Here is a 19,484-nt window from a genome sequence, read left to right as displayed (position 1 = left end):
CTTATGCTCTCACTTCTAAAGTGCACCTGGATAGAATTACACAGTACAAATTAGAACTGGAATGCAAAATATGGTAGTGTATTACAACTTAGTTTTATTGTTTAATAGCATTTTAATGTATACAGTAAGCCTATACATATATTCATTTCAGCTATCAACCGCAAGTGCTGTTGTGTTTTGTGGAGTCCACCGATACAAAGCAATGACTTTTGAGTCCCAACTCAATGAATACAGTGTCAACACTGCAGACCACTCTCGTGCTCTGTGAGGACCCTGAATACAATACAGCAGACCAGTAAACCAGTCTCATGGATGCCCCTCTACCGTAGAAACCTTTACTTGTGTTTATTTTATACATACGGGGGGGGTGGATTAAAACATGGAAATAAGACTCCCGTCGCACAGCAGTTGGAGCCACTCCGGGTTCTGCGATCTTAACTGCAAACAGCGTTTCGTTCTGGGATTCCAGTAAAGCCCGTACTGTGGTTCAGAATGCTATGCAAGGGGAGTCTTGTTCCCCCTCCCTGTGGCACGGTATCTCTTTAAGGCGAACGGGACGGTGAGATTGATCAGAGAGGGTGGATCGGGGAGACCAGGGGTCCCAGCTGGGGGAATCTAATCCTCGGTGAACATCATGCGCACCAGGTCTTTCTTAAAGCACTCCTCCTCCACCAGCTTCTGGGGCTAAAAATAAAACAAATCAATGCATAAGCAAACAAATAAATACAGCTACCCCCCCCCCCCCCCCCCTGAATCTGAGCTGCAGCATGCCATTGCCTGTATCAGAACTATACACAAAGGTGCAGTCACCAATTTCATACACAAGACTTGCAAAATATAAACCCGCTGAGTTCAATGCAGTCACCAGCTGCACAGATTGAACATTCAGCAGCATGAGGCAGCAAGTGATCACAAACGTTATTAGTGCTCTAGTATCACGTGTGCAGTTTAAGACACCCTTGGTGTGAGATTGCATTAATAAACCCTCAAGCCGTCGCTCTTCGGGTTCATGGCATCTCACGCATGAAATAACATGACAGCCCAGCGGGGCGAGGAACGCCCCCGGAACACTCACCGTGCCGTAGCGAAGCAGCGTGGGCACTCCGCTCAGCTTCAGCGTCTTTTTAAACTCGTTGTTCGGGTCCTTCCAGCTGGAGAGAGGGGAGAGGAAACAGGTACATGCATCTATCTTCAAAACGAGGGACTCTGGAACCTCTCGGAGTGAACATTCTATTCCGACATGCTCATGACATCATCCACAAAAGTATTGAAAAATAACAAGTTTACTGCACTGCGTTTTCTGTCTGCGCAGCTGAAGGGCTGTTTGTCCAAAACGTTCTGTTTTAATCCCTTAAACCCCATCACTGTCACCATTATGCAGTTGGAAGTTATCATGCAATGGGAATTGTTCTCCATGGCTCAAGAACATGTGCTGCTGCTACTACAACAGGTTAACATGAAGTTATCACCCCCCTCCTCCTCCTCCTCCCCAGGTCGCCCCTCTGGCACCACACACTTACTAGGAGCGTTCCCCGACTTGGCAGTAGATGAAAACAGAGCCGGGTGGCAGGTAACCCAACTCGCCTCGCACTATCGGCTCCGCTGAGAGAGAGAGAGACAGAGAGAGAGAGATTCTATCAGATTTCTGACTATCAAGGTATTTATTGGTCCCATCTAGATTTTCCATCAGGCTATACTCAAGGGATGGACAAGACAGGACAGGACAGGACAGGCGCCCACCCCCAGAGTCACCAGAGTCCTGTAACAAACCCCACACACACACACTCAACACCATGGCGTTTACAAATATAAACATAGGTGTCCATAGGTCAGCCTCACCTCATCCATATAATACGCAGGTTTTAACATAAGTGGAGGGCGTGTGAATTCAATTAATGCCACACACACACACACACACACACACACACAACCCTGCCTATCTTACATTGCACATTATGATATATATGTAATACTGCGGAATTTGCATCATCATGTGACGTCGCAGTCGATCTCCGATAGGGTTAAAGACATTTCAGTGCAGAATAACGTGAGGCTGCTGCACTTGTGTGGACTTTGAACATATTCTGAGCGCTTCTTTGTAATGTTTCGGATCATTTTTTAACTGGCATCTACCTGTTATTGTAATCCTTAACTATACTGTTACGATAACTTGCTCTAATTTTGTCTAAGTCTAAAATGCAATCGATCAGATCAGATTACACAAACACGGCTCCTGTCTCTTACCTTTCACGCAGTCAGGACACCAACTGCAGCCTTGCTCGTTTTTACTGCCGGAGAAATAGGCAAACACGTCTTTGCCCTTACGCTGCGATACGGCCTTCATAAACTCATCGTACCCGCGGACTGTAACCTCTTCGTACTGACGCGCCATGGTAGCTGGGGCTACAATATATTACACCCCTCGAGTGTGTGCTTTTTGTTTGAATTTTAAAATAGCCGACACGTATATCTAGATTCAAGCACTCCCTGTTTGCAGAGAGAGACTGCTGCTCCAGCTTCTGTGCTGCTGGTGTCCCTTAGCCACTCCGAGTGAGCACAGCACAGTGCAATGCAATGCAGCTTCCTGTCACATCGCCTCTTAAACAGACTGAACCACTTGAAGTCCTCCAGCGCCGTCAAGCGCATTTTTCTATTTGATGCATTTATTTACAGTTGAGTGTTTTAATCATGCCATGTGTTGTAACGCTTAAACACAAACAAATCGCCTGTGTTTAAACGCCACGGCTTTACCGTGGGTACACAGGTATCTCATAGCAACCACAGGACAATTCTATACAGTACACAATTCCAGCACCAGTTTGTAAAGTAAGATTGTCCCTTTAAAGCCCCCGTAGACGACCACGGACCCGGTAGTCCCGCCCCCCAGCGAGTTGTCATGGCGGCGGTTTAAACAGCAGGAAGTGGAGCTGCAGCTTCGCCTGAATCCCTATTTCTGTTTATTTAATCTCTTTTTATTATTATTTCTTTATTCCTGCCTTCAGCAGAGACGGTAAGAAACTCTGTCTAATTAAATGCGTGTTAAAAAAGAGAAAGTACATCTTCTCAACGGCTTTAAGCCAGTGTTGTTTGGTTTGAGGTTTTGACAGTTGAGCTGAGAGAGATACAGTAACAAGCCACTAAATGAGACTGAGAATTAAACGGGCGGGTTTCAATGAAAAACACGGAACCATGGAATTCGAGGACTCAATTACACTACATTACAGTACAGTACACTGTTGTGTTGTATTGGACAGTGCTACTCCATTCTTGGGTTTGACGCGTGTTGATAAAAATTAGGAAAATAAAGTCGAAACATCCACACCAGTGTATCCTGATATTTTTTGGGGGGATTAGACACGGAGCTATACTGCCCTTCATATGAGTGCTGTGTTACCCGGCATTATAGAGCCTACTGGGAGACTGTACATCCCTACACATTAACTGGCATATCAGGTCGTTGGCTGTGAACTGACCTTTTCAAATGGGAGGGTCGTTGTTTTAATTGTGTGATTCTTTGATGCTTATTGAAGGGTTTACTGGATTGATCGTTCTTTCGTGACGGCTGTATACAGTCCCAATGCTCCACTTGTTTTCTATGACGGCTAATGGACGTAGTGGAAGTTGCGCTAATTCACTGTTAGCCGATAAGTCGTAACTGACATGGGGCGTTCGGAACCAGCAAGTGTGGGGTGGAGTGTAGGAAGAACGCAGCTATATAAAAAGGAGGCTTTTTTTCTGGTGTGGTGGTGGATGAAAGGCCAGGAGGGAAGCTCACTATTTGTATCAATGTATTTCTATTGGACATCAGGAATCCTTTTTTTGTTGCAGGGCAAAATGGATGTTAAACTGCAGAACCGCCCTGCACAAGTAACCTTTGGAGAACCGAGTCAGCTAAATGGATCCTGGGTGCTGTCAGGGTCAGGGAAGGTTCAGGCACAGAGCAAAAGCCAGCTGCAGCAGACTCAGGTATATATATATCACCTCTCTCTCTCTCACACACACAGAGAAGTACCCATGCAAAAGTTGAACCAAAAACCTGTTTGCACACACAGTTGTATTAAAAATAAACAACTGTGTGTTTATTTGGTTTACAGCTCCGCTTTAACAAGGAGGTGCCCACCTCGCCCTCTAACCTGTCGGCGCGGTTCTTTAACCCTGCCCCCATTGTGATTGAAAAGCTGGCCGCCCCTGGCACCGCCGAGGCTCGGAACGGCAGCAGCCAATGGGAGGACAGCGTGAGCAGCTCCCAGAGCTCCGTCTGCTTCTCCGTGGTGTCGGAGGACCGGCTGCAGCGGGCGGTGAGGATGGCACAGAGAGACATGCGACGCAGACAGCAAGAGGAGGCATCAGCAACACCCAGCGCTGCCCAGAGGAAACCCAGCAGGGCAAACATCCAGGACCAGGTACAGGGTAGGAGTGTACGATACGTATCCCGATATGTAGGTTGTGATATGATATGTGTCACGATATATGTGTGATGGTCCAGATTGGCTGCTTGTATGATGCATAATGTGATCAAATGATCATTTAACAATAGACTGTTTTGTCAATAAAAAGGTGAATTAAGTGAGATAGGGAGGGTATGTATTCATACCAACAATAAAACCCACTTATTCATCATTCAAAAAACCACTTGGTGAACTACAGTGAGCTCGGTTGTGCTTCTGATATATCATGTAAAGAAAGTAGCACGATTCACTGATACCTGATGAATCGATACACCCCTAGTACAGAATAGGGTTTTGGTCATGTGATTTATCTTAATAATTAATGTAATAGGAAAATCAGAAATAAACTTTAAACACAAGGTCTGTTTAGTGGTGCCATTTCCCTTACTGAAATGCTGGGATGCTGGCTCTTCAGAGCGGTCTTGCCAGTACGTAGTTAAAGAAGATTTCTCTATATTAGAGACTTTTATTGAGCGCAGGTGGTGGTTCCATATTGAGGTATAACTTTAATAGTTTAGCATACAGGTCTTCTAGGTTTAAAAGCATACAACTTTAAGACCCTCCTAAAAGACTTTTAACATGGTATGTGATGACATTTCAAAATGATGTTAACCCTACAGCACAGTCAGAAACAAGGGCTCAGACAATCGCAGACTCCTAAAGCAGAGATTACGAAGTCGGGCGCCAGGGTGATTGTCTACACCCCCGAGAGGTTGAGCCACCCCGCCGGGACTGAGACCACCCTCTCTCCCCCCACCCGAGACCCTGGCCCTGGGCCCAAACCCAGGGGCGACAAGCAGGAGCCCGGGCTCAGCCTGGAGATCCGCAGGCTGCAGAAGGAGCTTGGCACCTACATCCAGAGGATCGAGCAGCTGGCTAACAGAGGTACAGCGGCCCCGCAGCTGCTCCTGGCCCTGCTGTTCTTGTGCTGTTTGCACTAGTTAGCAAAGTTTGACCTCACTCAACACTGTAAATTTAGTCAGAGGTCAATAGGTCAAAAGGGATTTAGTCAGAGGTCAATAGATGAACTTTGAACTGTGCAAACAAGCAAAAAACTGGCCAGACACTCCACAAGTGTTTTATTTTTGTACTGTTTACTATGACATGCATGGTTTTTGTTTGTTTGTTTTTTAGCTAATAGTGTCTGTATCTTAGCTGAACACCTGAACACTAATGCTTGTGTGGTTGTGTGTGCAGGGAGGGGGCAGGCTCTGGACCCGGATGAGGAGAGGCGAGCTCAGATCAGGAGGCAGGAGCAGGCAGTCAGATCTGCACGCATCATCTACATGCTGCAGCAGCAGGTTCAGAAACCTTTTGCGTTGCTTTCTTTTTTTTTTTTTCTTTCTTTTCGTTTCTATGTTTTTCGGGAGGGTGTGTTTGTGTTCATTTATTACATTGTTGTTATTGTTGCAGGTTAAACAGATACAGGAGGATCTGGACAGGCTAAGCCCACACAAAATCAGACACACAAAAAAGGTACAAAAGCCTGTGCTGCTGTTCTGGCTCCTGAAGTTCTCAGATTAACATACAGGATGGCCCATAAATCTGTAAAAAAACAAAAAATATATATAAAATGTGTATTTTAAAAAATTTTTTAATGAATGAATGCAGTCATGTAATTGTTTGTATACCAAACAGGTGTCTGTTATGTTAAGAATAGCAATAACTATCTTTCTTTCTTTCTTTCTTTCTCCTAGTCGAGGGCAATGGACAGGCTAGCAGCCGCGCACAGAGGGGCAGTCCGAGCCATGCAGCTGTTTGTGGGTCAGCTCTCTGACCAATCAGAGGAGAAGGTGCCCTCCCACTACAGGGAGCTGGGCCAGCTGATTCGCCAGCTGTCTCTCTGCTCTGCCAAACTGGAGGCGGGGTCAGGCTCTTCTGTCCCGGAGACCGCTATAGATATCCTGCAGCAGCTGGAGGTACAGTAGGGTGAACCCACTCGCTATCCCCATGTTCATTAACAGATTACCTTAAAATTTACTGTGAGTCTAATCTACAGGGCTTGTCTGCTATTGACCAGTCCTCAGTTTTTCTGTTCGGTCAACTGCAATATTGTTTTTCTTTTTGGTTTGGTACTTTGGTTTAAACACATTTATTATCTTCCGATAAGCAAATATAAACATTAATTTGATGCACGCTTACTCAGCAGCTTCACAGATCCATGTCTTTCTGGTTTGATTTGTGAACAGGATCTGGACTGCGCTCTGGGAAAGCAGGAGAGTCCGCGGAGGCAGGCTTCCCGTGCTCGGAGCAGCTCACCGCCGGTCCACACAGCATCCCGCGGGAGACAACGCAGCGCCTCTCCCACCAGGGGGCGGAGGGGCCAGCGAGGACCAGGTAAACTCGCCACAGCCACCGCGAAGACCTCAGCAGGTGAGACAGAGGGGTTTTTAGCTTTGGAGATGCTCAGAATTGCTTTAAAGGACAAGGGGTTTTAAGATGGGAATTTTTACTATGGAAGTTTTTTTTTTTTCTTACCTTTAATTGAACTACGGTACCATAGGGTGTATTTACAAAAATGAACTGGTCTGTTGCCCAATTCTTATTTTATCTTTCTCTATTGAATCTTATTCCGGCGCACTTTGGTTGATATTAAGGTACTTATTCCTGTTTTGCTTTGTCAACATCTTCCGCAGAAATCATTTCGCTTTGATGACGGCACTTGTGGGCAAACTTCCAATCTTTTAGACTGACTCTTTTTTGATTTTTCTGCTCCAGAGAGACGGGCTGTCTCGGTAGTTGCTGACCGAAGTCAGTCTGAACTGGGCCCCCCCAGGAAGGGTGACCCCCCCACTCCGCAACGCAGTGAGGTGTTGAGGGCCAGCATTGAGACTCTGAGCCCCAAGGGGGCGCTGAAGAAGGAGACCCCCGAACCCCCTCGACCCGCCGTGCTCAAGGGAGTGCTGCTCGCGGACAGGCCCAAGGTACGTCCGCATACCGTACCTGCAGAGCATATTTATACACGGGGCATACGCAATGGTAAAAGCCAGCAGCCGTGTGGTTGTTACTTCCCAGTTTCCTACTGGGAGTGCTCTGTATGCTAACTCATGTTCGGTTACATTCCCCTTAACGACCTGAAACATGGAAATAGAAATAATGAAGGGAGGGAGAAATGTATTGCAGGTAGATGCTGGCAGGAATGGTTTAAGAGGCTGTATGGTATTCAGTTCTGCTTCGCTCTGAGATTATTAACACTTTCTCTGCAGGGATTTCGGCAGCCCAGAGAAGTGCACTTCCAGAAGACCACCCTGGCGTCGCGACTCAAGGAGAACCAACCTCCCCCGAAGGACAGCTCCATACCCTGGGTGCCCCCTCATCCTACCTCCCCCCCAGCCTCCCCCAGACGGTATGTGAAAGTCTCCAGATTCTTACTATTTCAACACTGTGCTTGTTTTTTTTTTTTTTTTTTTTATTTAGCTGCCTGCTGAAGAGTTTCCCCACGTTACCCTGTCACAGCAGATATCGTTTTATTATGAAGCGTTTAGCAAAGTAAGAGCTGTTTGATTTATAATGCACTGATCTGATTGTATGAAGACTGGACGGGGAACACGTTTATCTACTTCACCTTTTTTCTTCTCTCTTTTTATGTGACTTATGGTAGCTTGTGATAAAAGGTGTGTTCCTTCTCCTGTTCCTACCCTCAGGGCTACATGGAAGAAGCAGGGGGCTGGGGTGCAGTCCTCTCCCCCCAGAGCGCCAGGCTCTCCTGGGAGACACAGAGAGACGGTGGAGCTAGAGAGGAGGCAGCTGGCTGAGCACGAGGCACTGAGGTACGATATAGGATATAGTTCATTTAGAACACACCTAGCTACCGATGGAAATCCAGTAAGAAAAAGGGACGGAAATCAGACTCCTATTGCATAGCAATTTCACCCATTCCATGTTTTACAATCAGCTTGATGAGCCACAGTGCACAGGTAACAGCTCAGGTGTGTCTTATTAAACTTCTAGTAAAACCAGGAACTGCTATGCAATGGGAGTGTTATTGCTGTCCCTGATTCCAATCCAACATTCAGTTCTGCACCAATTATTAAAACAAAGCCATTCCACATTAAACCACAGAAACAGTTTGTTACAGTGTTCTCAGATTTTACTGCTGCCAGCTCTTGCAGGTGCATTTAGGGGGCAGTTCATGCATATCGCCACCAGATGGTGTTCGATCACTCTTCAATCGTTTCAGGCTAGCTCAGTGCTCTGATGTGATGCAAACCCCAATGCAGCGTGTCTCTGTCTAGATATGCTGCCTGCCTGCTGGGTTCCACATGCAGTTGATATGGTGACAGAGCTCAAGTTCAGACTGAGATGAAAGAAATCCCAGCAGGAGTGAAACCAGGAACCTGGAGTGCAGCTCCGGTTCTGCGTAAGCCTTCATCGGCACGTGTGGTTTTCCATGTAGCTGCTGGAAACAAGTGTGCCCAATTCTTTTAAATATATATACATACATCATGATGTTGTTATTATTATTTAGTCATTTAGCAGACACTTTTATCTTAAGTGACTTACAGAGACTGCTGCTGCAGAGTCACTTCCAATAGGACCTCGTTTGTTTTACGTCTCATCTGAAGGACGGAGCACAAGGAGGTTAAGCGACTTGCTCAGGGTCACACACAGTGAGTCAGTGGCTGAGCCGGGATTTGAACCGGGAACCTCCTGGTATCAAGCCCTTTTCTTTAACCGCTGCACCCCCAGTGTAAAGGACAGTCGAGTCTATTCAGTTGTTCTAATAAACAGTGTCAGATCTTTAAAGGCGGAGAATGTTGCCTCTGACTGCGTGTGTGAGTTCCTATTTTTGCAATCTTTAAACAGTGGCGGTATGGCGATGTGTGTATATCAGATGAAAAGCACCCCCCTCTAGTGTCAGGGCTGCTGCTGGAGACGGTCTGTTCTGTGTAATTCTGGCTGCTTGTGAAAGGCTGTTGGAATGGTCCTTGTTATTGTCCTGTGCTGCAGGCAGGCCTGGCTGGACAACGTGACTGCACGCAGACTGAGGGACCTGAAGGAACTCTGCAGAGAGGAAACGGAGCAGATTCAGAGACTCAGGTAAACAATACTCCTCCGGCACACACTCGTACAGCACAGCCCCCTTTAATCAGTGTCCCCAGCAGTTGTGAGAAAATATGCTTTTCAAAAACTCGGTTGAGAATGTTATCAGTAACAAAAAAAAATATTCTGGGAAAACGTAATGCCTTTTTATAGTTTCTGTTTCGCTGTATCACAAAGTGTAACCTCCAACAGCTGTAAGGAGTGGCAAGAGATTGCCCAGTAATGCAAAACTCAGGTTTGAATGGGTATGGAATCCCCACAGATATTATACTACAGACTGGTGTCCATACAAACGAGACTGTGAAAGTGGTCTGTTAAACTGTGAAGGATGTATTGATCTAAAATGTAGCAGTGATTCTTATTTTAGTGTAAAAGGACTGCGGCAGCTGTGATGTGTGCTCTCTGGACAGTGCATTGCATTAGGATCCCTGTTAACGCTGTTCTGTTGTGGTGTGTCAGGGCTGAGGCAGGGTCCCCAACTCGATGGGCTGAGAGAGCAGAGCAAGCAGCTCAAGAGAGACTGCGCCCCCTGCTGGACCGAGCACAGGTAGGCACTCTGATAACTCCCTGGGCTCTGATCTGAAACTGTAGGACTATTTGTTCTTGTACAGCTCTTTCTATGTCTTTTTTAATTTATTTCAGCAAATCAGCAGCTTGTGGGAGAGGAAAGGCACCTCGCTGAGGAACAGGCTGTCTGCCCAGGTGGCTGAGACAGTGAGTACTTCCTCTGTCTCGCACTCGCATTAGGGGATTTGCTTATATTCTTTTGAGGCATTCAATTAGAATTGAGTGGTGGTGCGCTCACATACTGTACTGAATCAGATAGACAGCCTCTCAGTGTTCTCGGTCCATGGTGGCTGTCAATTAGTATCGTATGCCTTGAAAATCAGATGCTATTAATTAATTCAGAGTTTCCCATTCTGTGGTCCGAGAGTAAATCCCAAGCGATCCCTGAAAAAAAAAATACGGTTACTGCGACTGTTGCCAGTGTAATTTAAGGGTCTAACTAACTGGACTCCCCTTGTCCAGGCAGCGGGCAGTGCGGAGCTGCTGAGTGAGAAGATCCTAGATGACCTCCTGGAGGACACAGCCCAGGCCCTGTGGGCAGTGGAGCAGGACAGGCAGGCAGAGCGTGGTGGCCTGGCCTTGCAGGACAGCCCTTCTCTGGAGACCATGCTGCGGAGGATGGAGGAGATGGAGGTCAGCTTATCGTGATGATGGTGATGATAAAGCCAGTGACGCTAAAATTACTGAGGTCCTCCCTTCTAAAAGTTCCCCACAGTAAAAGCATTGCAAACCATAGTAAAGCATTGTGAAGCCTAGAGAGGTGTGGTAAAGCAAATTAAAAACAAAACAAACAGATGCGTAGTATAACAATGGGAAAATCATGGAAAAAATGTCAAAGGAATGTGCACATTTACTGTGGTAAACTCTTAGAAGGTTTTCCTAAGTGAAGTTCCACTCTATTCACATAGTTTTGTTGACTTGGTGTCTCTGTTTCTCGCTCCCGTTTCCAGAAAGATGAGGACTCGGTGCGCCGGCGGTTTGCTCACGTTACCTACGCTGGTCCTGAGTTCTGGGTGGAGGAGGAGAGAGCAGGTGTGTGGACGACACAAGATTATCCTGTCAAAACCTTTTCTGCCAGGACACCACTGCAGCGGTAGCTGGTGTTATCTGACCTCCTGTTTTGCTTATGCAATTTATAACATCCCTTCTTTTTGCTACTCTTTGGGGTGGATGAGGTTGGTGTTATCATGGAGGCAGCTCTTACAGAAGATGTAAAACTACAACAGCAGAGGCATCCAGGATTAGGAGGAAGCAGCTAACAAGCTGTACAGCTGCATTTATTTCCCAGTTCTTTCCATTATTTATTTATTTATTGTATTTTGGCCAAATAGCATTTCCAAGTTTTCTGTGCACCATCTGTTGAGATGTTCTGCTCGTTATATTTAAAAGGAGGAGAGAAGAGAAGGTCGGTGCAATCGAGGGTTGGTGCTGTGCTGTGTTGCTTCAACTCCAAAGAAATAAAAATAAAAAAAAGAGCTCAAGAGATACTTAAAAAAAGGCTTTATAAGGCTAAAGGCACGTGTGCCAAACACTGTCAAGTGTCTTTCGCAGTAGCACTGACCAAAAATGAATGATTTAGATCATCTGCCATCTGTCAAGAGGTCTGGTGTGCCCCTGTGAAATTGCTGCAATCTGCCGTTGTATTTTCATACGTGCCCACTGACATTATACCCACTCAGTACGTGCACAGTCAAACCACGGCCACCTCCACTCTATTTGACTTTTTTTTTTGTTTCATTCATTTTTATTTACCAGAGTAATGTGTCTCTGTACTGTAAAGTTAATCGAGTGTTTCATGATCTCTAAGAGATGTCTCTCCACCTTATCTCACTGCTCCAGTGTTCTCTCCACCTTCTAGACAGAGGCCAGGACCCTGCAGACAGGAAGCCAACAACGCCTCAGCCAATCCGAATCACCAAGATAGCGGGGCGCAAGGAGCCTGTGGTGGACATTGTGATAGAGACCCCCACCGAGACCAAGTAAGACTGCAAGTACACAGAGACACGCGCACTAATGTACAGTACATACACATGCACATGCACACACACACACACACACACACACGCACACACAGACCTTTTAACATGTACAGGGATGGAAATAAGACTCAGTTCCTGGTTTTGCTATGAGACCCATCTGAGCTGGTTACCGATACACTGGGGCTAATCAAGCTCCTAGTAAAACCTGGAGTGGGTTAAACTGCGATGCAGTGGGAATCTTTTTTCCATCCCTGATGTACTCTTGGAGTAAATACACTGCAGACTCTCAGACTCCTACATGCAGGCACAAACATACGTGCATGTGATATACCTACAGTACGTACTACAGAGTGAGCGAGAGAGAGAGAGACGCACAGCGCAGCTCTGTGACACAGTGATTGATTAGGAGCTCACTCTCTTCACTCATTTCATTAGGGGTTACTCTCTGCCTTGGCAGGTTCTCGGTTTAGATTTTCTCTCCTGTCGAGAGATTTGTCTGAGCTAGCTCGGGCTGGCACAGAATTAATGAACAGAGGAAGCTAGTAAAAGAGTTGAGCGAGGCAGAGTGATTGAGTGGAACAGATTTTAACATCTGCGGGGCCATTAGCAAATTAACTAAGTGCTGCCACATGCCCGGGGTCCGGCTCCTGGTCAGTGCCGTCCCCTTGTGCCAGCGTGGGTTCTTGCCAGTCCCCAGACCGTTGCAGTGTGAAGGTTTTTAATGCAGGAGCTTATTCATTAAAAAATATCCCATCGTGTGACTTTGAACACTGGATCAGTACACAACCTTGTTTTTCTCAACAGTGTCGCAGTTTTCTGCCAAATTGTGTCTCCTGACAGTATGCTTTCATCTATACACGCCAGATACTGTATCCCCTTGCAATTAGTGTTTATGCTTGTTTTCAAGTCAAATTAGTATCATGCCATACTAGTGGTTTCTGCAAAATAGAGAATGCACAGTTTAAAGCAATATGTTGCAATATATTTTTTTGTCCAAAGACTAAATTTGGCATTACACTGATAAACAGAAAAGCAGCTAGAATGTTATTAGGAGGCACGTATTTTGTTTGATGATAGGCTGTGCTGAGTAGCAGATGAATGGTGTGGGAGTATGATTAGATACAGCTGCATTTTAAAAAAAAAAAAGGTCCTGCTTACAAAATGTAAGCTGAGAGAGATACTGGAGCTACTCCTCTATATGTGCACTGACAGATCTTTTTACTTTTATTATTTTTAATCCAGTGTACAGAGAGTTCCCATTACTGGTTCTGAGAGAATTGAGAATTCCAGTTTATTTAGCTGATTTTCTTCTTGTGCTTTCACTCCACTGGCAGACCTCACTGTCTTGTCTGGGTTTGCCAGAAGATGTCTCATGTTCTCTGTTGCAGTCGACTGCAATGAGATTTATTTTCATTAGCCGCAGAATCCCAGAGGATTGCTTTCACCTCGGTCTCTCTGTCGCTAAAAATAAAGAAGGAAAATCAATATTTGGAATTCACTTTAAACACATCTTTCTCTTCCACAGAACTGACTGTGATGTACTGGGAAGTTGCAACCTTCGTCACATCTTTAGTTTCAATTATTCAATTATCAATACACGGCAGGCTGCAGCCTCGAATGGCATTGCAGGTGCCATAACCAAATATGTACTGCTTTTGGTTTATTAATGAATATGGTTATTAGTTAATACACAGGAAACCTGCTCTGAGAGACCTCCAAAGGGCAGTCTGTAATCAGTGCTGCTCTGTTTCTGATAATTCAGAACCCACCCAGAAATGTGTCACCCAGCAGATGGGACTGTGGCAGCGCTGCAGAGTAGCATTTATATAAAGGTCGCTTCGAGTGGCTGTGCTCTTTGTTATCATAAGGATGATACATAATGAATCTATTAATACCATCACAATGTTTTAATAAATAAATAATAATGAGATAATGAACATTGACTTGCATCTCTGCAAAACACGTGGCTTGTATTGCAAAAAAAACTAGAGCAGCTTCAGAGCAAAAGGCAGCAGTTACACAGGACTGAAATCACCCAGAGAGAGAGAGAGAGAGAACATCAGAAGAGAAAAACCAAGCTCCCCTAGAAGGAGCTCTCTCGTTAACAGAGCACCACTGCACAGTGATTCCACTCCTCACTTAGAACACAGAAATGCATTGCAGCTTCTTTATTAAGAGGCACAGAAAACGACTTCGGCTCAGTGTAAGCACTCATTACCGCTATTTCCAACACAAGGAACAGCAGTTCCTGCGTGTACCAGAGCCAGAGTGCATCTTGACAGGCACTGTCAGCCCTGCCAGTCCCCTGCTGCCTCCCTCGGCACTCGCTCATCAGCAGTGTAATAGGTAATGAGCCCGCTCTCCCATCGTAGCTCTGCAAGTTTCACTAATTAAAAAATTAACCGAGTGTATTGCACAGTTCTTTTGCAGAAGCAACAGTACAGCACTTTATTTTGTTATGCCTACTTTCCATTTCCCTTAGGAAAGTGCAGCAGAGTAAACTGATGATGATGCCTGCTCGTTGCGTGGTTTTTAATTTCCCTTGGCTGTTCGCTGCTGTTTTGGGTTCTTGTGAGATTTTAATGGCCAAATAAATTCCAGCTAAATTCCTCATTATCCACTTCTCCAGAGAGGAATGCATAAGAAGCACAGCGATTATAAATGGACAAAGCCCTAAGCATTTACATTTGTTTGGGTCGGGATTATAAGGTAATTAAATAATTTAGCAAATCTTCCTAAAAAAAAATAAAAAATAACAACACACAGCTTCCCACAAGGAACTGATTTCAGGTTTGTATCCCCATGCTTTGCCTAATTATTATTATTATTATTATTATTATTATTATTATTATTATTATTATTATTATTATTTCTGAGCATACCCTGCTGTTGTGTAATCCACAGGAGACACCGCGATTGTTCGCTGCTTGCAGTTGGATAACAGCTGGTTCTTCTCAACAACATTTGGAAAATTTGCATGAGGGGGCAAGATTGCTAGTTTACAATCGCTGCTACTTGCAGTTGCTGCTGTATTGTGAGAATGACCCCTGCAAGCCAAGCCAAGCATTTAGCAACTAGTACTCTTTCTGCAGAGGGTCCTTCCCTGACATTAGCAGAACCAATTGCAGCCCAGCAGCACACTTTCACTGTTCCTGCAGGCTCCTTGGGAGAGACAGAAAGCTGTGTGCTCGTTAATCTATAGAGAGGGCTTGAGTGACTGGTACTTCCTCACTATGGCAGAGCAAAGTACTGCTTCACCATTGATTTGCTTACTTAGGGATTATTAGCCTGGAAGCAGGGCAGTCCAGCTGAGATGCCACATGTCTATTGCAGTGGTGAGGGGAGGGGGGTAGTTCTAACTCAAGCAGACAAGGCAAGGTTTTTACTTGTATAGGATCGATAGGAGACTTTGAATGCAAAGGGTTTCATTTGCAGAATATATGTATATATATATATATATATATATAAAAGGGTAAACTAGAAGCCTTGGCAAGGTAGAAGTTTATATATTATTATTATTATTATTATAAATCTTTAGTTTTTGAAATCGAAGGACCTGTGATGGTTTTGCACAGTGTTCCATAGTTATTTCACCATTTTAATCGTTCACAGATTCGGTGAATTCGCACTCAGTAAATCAAGCAGTTAAACCCAGTTGTGTACCTGTTTGTCTGCTTGACTTGATTTCTTATAGTTTTGCTCCTCTCCCGCAGTGTCCTGTCTGAGGAATCCGGTTGGGGTGACCTGTCACAGAGATACCAGCCAAGACAGCCCCTCCCACAGGCCAAGCAGAGGGACGGTACCTTCCTCTCTGTGCCAATCAGAATGCAGCAGAGCATCCAGAAGTACAGCGAGCGGTACGAGGCCTTCCTCCGTCTCGTCTCTCATGAGGCCGTGGGCAGCTTTAACCCCTGGGTCATCGCGGACAGGTCAGCAAGCCATCTACCTCTCTCTCTCTCTCTCAATCTGCATCCCTCATTTTCTGCATCTTTTATCTGTTTTTTTTCTGACCATTCCAGAGACATCCGGTCAATAGAATCCAAGCATTGGCTTCAAATGGGTCTTTTCAAGCAGCTGGCAAATTGGTGGTTGCATTTAACAATTGAAAGGAAAAGTTTGCTGAACGTTGCCTCCTATTGTTTCTCGTCTTTTCAGCAGCTGCTTGATATTTTTTCCAGCAGTTTTGCCACCAGAGGTGGAGAGGTGAAGCAGTAACTAGGATGTGAAGGCACCATGCGGTTCCAAAGTGAGGCTTGTGAGCCGCGGTGTGAATTCATTCAGCATGTTCTGCCCTGGAGAATCTCTGGGGCAGTCATTTCCTACCAGGAGTGTTCTTACATGGGAGAGTTCAGGATCCTGGAAAGGAGTTGGAACGGCACACGTGTCAGACACGCGGTTCCTGCTAACAGAAGATGGAAATGTCAGATCAGTTATTCAGGGTTTTGGTTCGCCACTATAGAATGCAATAGAAATTTTGTGCTATTTATTTCTACACTGAAATAAAGCCTGGATATATTGTTAGTGAACTCAGAGTATGCATATGTATGTTTTTAACATACAAATAGGCTTGGTAAGTTGACCATGCGTTAAGGTATGTGTAGTGTGCGCGTGGGAGGGGTCTCTCACTCTCGCCACTCTTTCCACAGCCTGGCAGAGGAGCTGATGTCAGAGGCGCTGGGTGACGTCGCTGCAGAGTTCCAGGATGTTTGCGAGGAGTACGCGGAGGCAGTGTTCACATCCGAGTTCCTGCAGCCAATACAATCCCAGAACTCCATTCCAGGGACATCCAGCCAATAGAATCCAGGTATTGGCTTCAAATGGGTCTTCCAGCCAATAGGACAGCAGAATTCCATTCCCGATCTCCGTTTCTAATTGGCTTCGTGATGACCCAGGCCCGCCCCCTGAGGAGTGGTGTAAAAAGAAGCGAGATTCTCGGTGTTTGACATACAATAAATCTTTGAGAAGCTAACAGCAGGCCCCAGAGAAGCTGCAGGGGTTTTGACAACCCCGGCTGTTTGATAATGCGTGTCATTTTATAATGTAAACATCATTCCAGCTCGGAGGTGCACGAGGGCGATTTGCAGTTGTGAATGTCTGTGTGATTAGCCCAGCGATGCTGCAGCCGGACGGTGAAAGCACTGCCCTGGGACTCGAACCCGCTTGTAAGAAGCGCGCCGGGTCACCGACTGAATTACAGGAAAGAGCCTCTGTTAGGACCCCTAGAGGTGTCTCAATATCACACACGCTCATCAACCCAGCCTGTGAAATTACTAAAGGTTGACGTTTAGTTTGATATTCTTGTGCCGTATATCCCAGGAGGTGGAAATAGAACTCGCATCGTATATCAGTTTGAGACATCATTTTATATTCCTAGATTTAATTAATACTTTAACATTAAATTAATCTTTTTAAAAACACACACACACACACACACAAATATTGATTTTGCTCTTAACTTGTACAATTCAATCGAGTAATCTTTAATGAATTAAAAACCCTGACCTAGAAATAATTGATGCTATTTTTAAACATGCTCTTTTTCTAAGGGAACAAAGCAAGCACAAAGAGTTCCACATAACATTGGCATAATTGACAGTAAAAAAAAACTTATGCAAATGTATTTGGATTTGAAGCTTTACTTTAATGAAGTCTCAAATTCATGGAACTTTTCTAGACTGTTGTTCGTCTCTTTAACAGCACCCTAGAACGGTTCCATGCATATAAGCAGAACATTAATCTTGAATACGACCCATTGTCACTATGGAAGTGCCAGGAACCCACATGTACCTGTAATTCACTCCTGCTTCACAAAACCCAGGAGACCAAATGTTGTACATGCGCTTTGTAGAGATAGGAAAATCTATTGCCCTCCTGCGGTTTGTCCCTCTTTCCCTCTCTCTCTCTCTCTCTCTCTCTCTCTCTCTCTCTCTCTCTCGATATCTCTCCTGAAGTCACAGACAGGCAGTGTTTACAGACTTACAAATTCTCCCCAGTGGAAAAATAAATAAGTAAATAGGAAAAAAAAGTCAGTGATTTAACACACCTCGTCAGTGAAAACTTTGTTATCTTCTTCATATCTGTCTCAACCCGAGAGCCTTAGTTCTGGATGTCTTCTGAGAAGTGATAGTGTGCCTGAATTTACAATCTGTATCACCTTGCAGAAGCCTGTCTGTTTGGTACCAGGCTATTTTTTTCAGGGGAGGCAGTTGTGTTGTTCAGATAGCTGCCTGGCTCCTGTGCGTGACATCTGACAGCTGGTTTAATCCAAGTGTGGAGGTTTAATAGCATTTTCCAGACATGGGGGTCAGCTGGTCGATGAATAGAAGCTCCAAGGAAAAACCAGGTCCTGCGCGCTGTGTCGACCAGCATCCCATCCTGTTACATAGTTACATTTGAGACAACCTGCCCCTGCTCCATCTTCAAGCATCTCCTGCAAAGGTGTGTGAGTTCAGGGATAAGCATGGTGCGACGGGGGAGCTGTGCTGTTTGGTTAGTAAGTTAATACACTGTGTCCAGGGCGCCTCTTGCTGCTTGTGAGCTGTTATCTTGCGCAGTTTGTGTGAAAGCACTGCAAAGTGGTTCTGCTTGCTCAAACTGTGCAAAGTATTTAAAAAAAGAAGATGATTATAATCAGGAATTGCTATTATCATGTCTTTTTTTTTGTTCAATGCACGGGTCTAGTAACACTTCAGCTGGTGCAAGGAAGGCACCGGGCGAAATGTTTTTCTACTTGAATTGAGGATTGATTTGATCAGCCTATACCCTACCAGCTGGAGTTTATTTTTAGAGCATTTTACGGCACTTGGAAAACCACCCTGAGTTGCATCAACCACCTGTCCGTTGTTTATCGGGATTACAGAAATGCTGCCAGTGGCTGATGCATTATAGAGGGATTACCATGATGTAAAGGAAGTCAAGCTGTGGCTCGTTCCAGTGGGATATAGGGTAGATTAAATCAGACTTTACAGATTACCTGGACCTGCTCCAAGGTGCTAACATGTCCTCTCTGTCCTGTTGGTGCTAAAGGTCCCTGGAAGCTTGTAGCAGAACCAGGGCTATCAAATCATCTCTCCTGACCAAACTCTGGTTTTGTATATACAGTATTGTAATCAAATATTGTGTAGATTTAAGAATATTACTTGATTTGTCTTTTGTTGTGAAACATTTTATAATTTATTATATTAAATTATTTTGAGGTTTCTTCATGCATTTATTATTTTGGAGTTGGAAAAAAATATATATAATCTTTATTTTAATGTAAAGTGTTTTTTCTTTATGCAGCTGCCGATTGTTTTAATCCACTGGAGAACATGCACGCATGCACGCACACACACAGACAGATAGAGACACGCACGCACGCATGCACACACACACACAGACAGATTGATACACAGAGACACGCACGCACACACACACGCACACACACAGACAGATTGATACACAGAGA

At 45.0% G+C, this 19,484-nt stretch overlaps 2 protein-coding genes across 3 annotated transcripts; one reads left to right on the top strand and one right to left on the bottom strand.

The window, feature by feature from the left end:
• Nucleotides 1–74: 74 nt before the first annotated feature.
• On the bottom strand, nt 75–2,776 carry LOC117430626 (thioredoxin domain-containing protein 17-like). Its single transcript, XM_059001693.1, has 4 exons — nt 2,245–2,776; nt 1,521–1,602; nt 1,076–1,151; nt 75–684 (listed from the first exon to the last, which is right to left on the bottom strand). The coding sequence occupies exons 1-4, from the start codon at nt 2,390–2,392 to the stop codon at nt 616–618; spliced, it is 375 nt and encodes a 124-aa protein (XP_058857676.1). The 5' UTR covers nt 2,393–2,776; the 3' UTR covers nt 75–615.
• Nucleotides 2,777–2,859: 83 nt separating this feature from the next.
• On the top strand, nt 2,860–19,237 carry LOC117430324 (protein moonraker-like). Of its 2 annotated transcripts, none has more exons than XM_059001688.1 (19): nt 2,860–3,010; nt 3,829–3,966; nt 4,095–4,403; nt 5,069–5,333; nt 5,646–5,749; nt 5,862–5,924; nt 6,146–6,367; nt 6,638–6,785; nt 7,167–7,372; nt 7,655–7,794; nt 8,093–8,218; nt 9,399–9,488; nt 9,951–10,038; nt 10,134–10,205; nt 10,521–10,691; nt 11,009–11,090; nt 11,917–12,037; nt 15,751–15,966; nt 16,684–19,237. In XM_059001688.1, the coding sequence occupies exons 2-19, from the start codon at nt 3,835–3,837 to the stop codon at nt 16,832–16,834; spliced, it is 2,706 nt and encodes a 901-aa protein (XP_058857671.1). In that variant the 5' UTR covers nt 2,860–3,010; nt 3,829–3,834; the 3' UTR covers nt 16,835–19,237. The 2 variants fall into 2 exon arrangements, with proteins under 2 accessions (XP_058857671.1, XP_058857670.1); XM_059001687.1 differs by having other exon boundaries at nt 6,638–6,821.
• The last annotated feature ends 247 nt before the right edge of the window (nt 19,238–19,484 follow it).

Source organism: Acipenser ruthenus, chromosome 26 (assembly GCF_902713425.1).
Source record: "Acipenser ruthenus chromosome 26, fAciRut3.2 maternal haplotype, whole genome shotgun sequence".
Lineage (NCBI taxonomy): Eukaryota > Metazoa > Chordata > Actinopteri > Acipenseriformes > Acipenseridae > Acipenser > Acipenser ruthenus.
The sequence above is the reverse complement of the archived record's forward strand: the minus strand, read 5'-3'. Positions and strand labels throughout refer to the sequence as shown.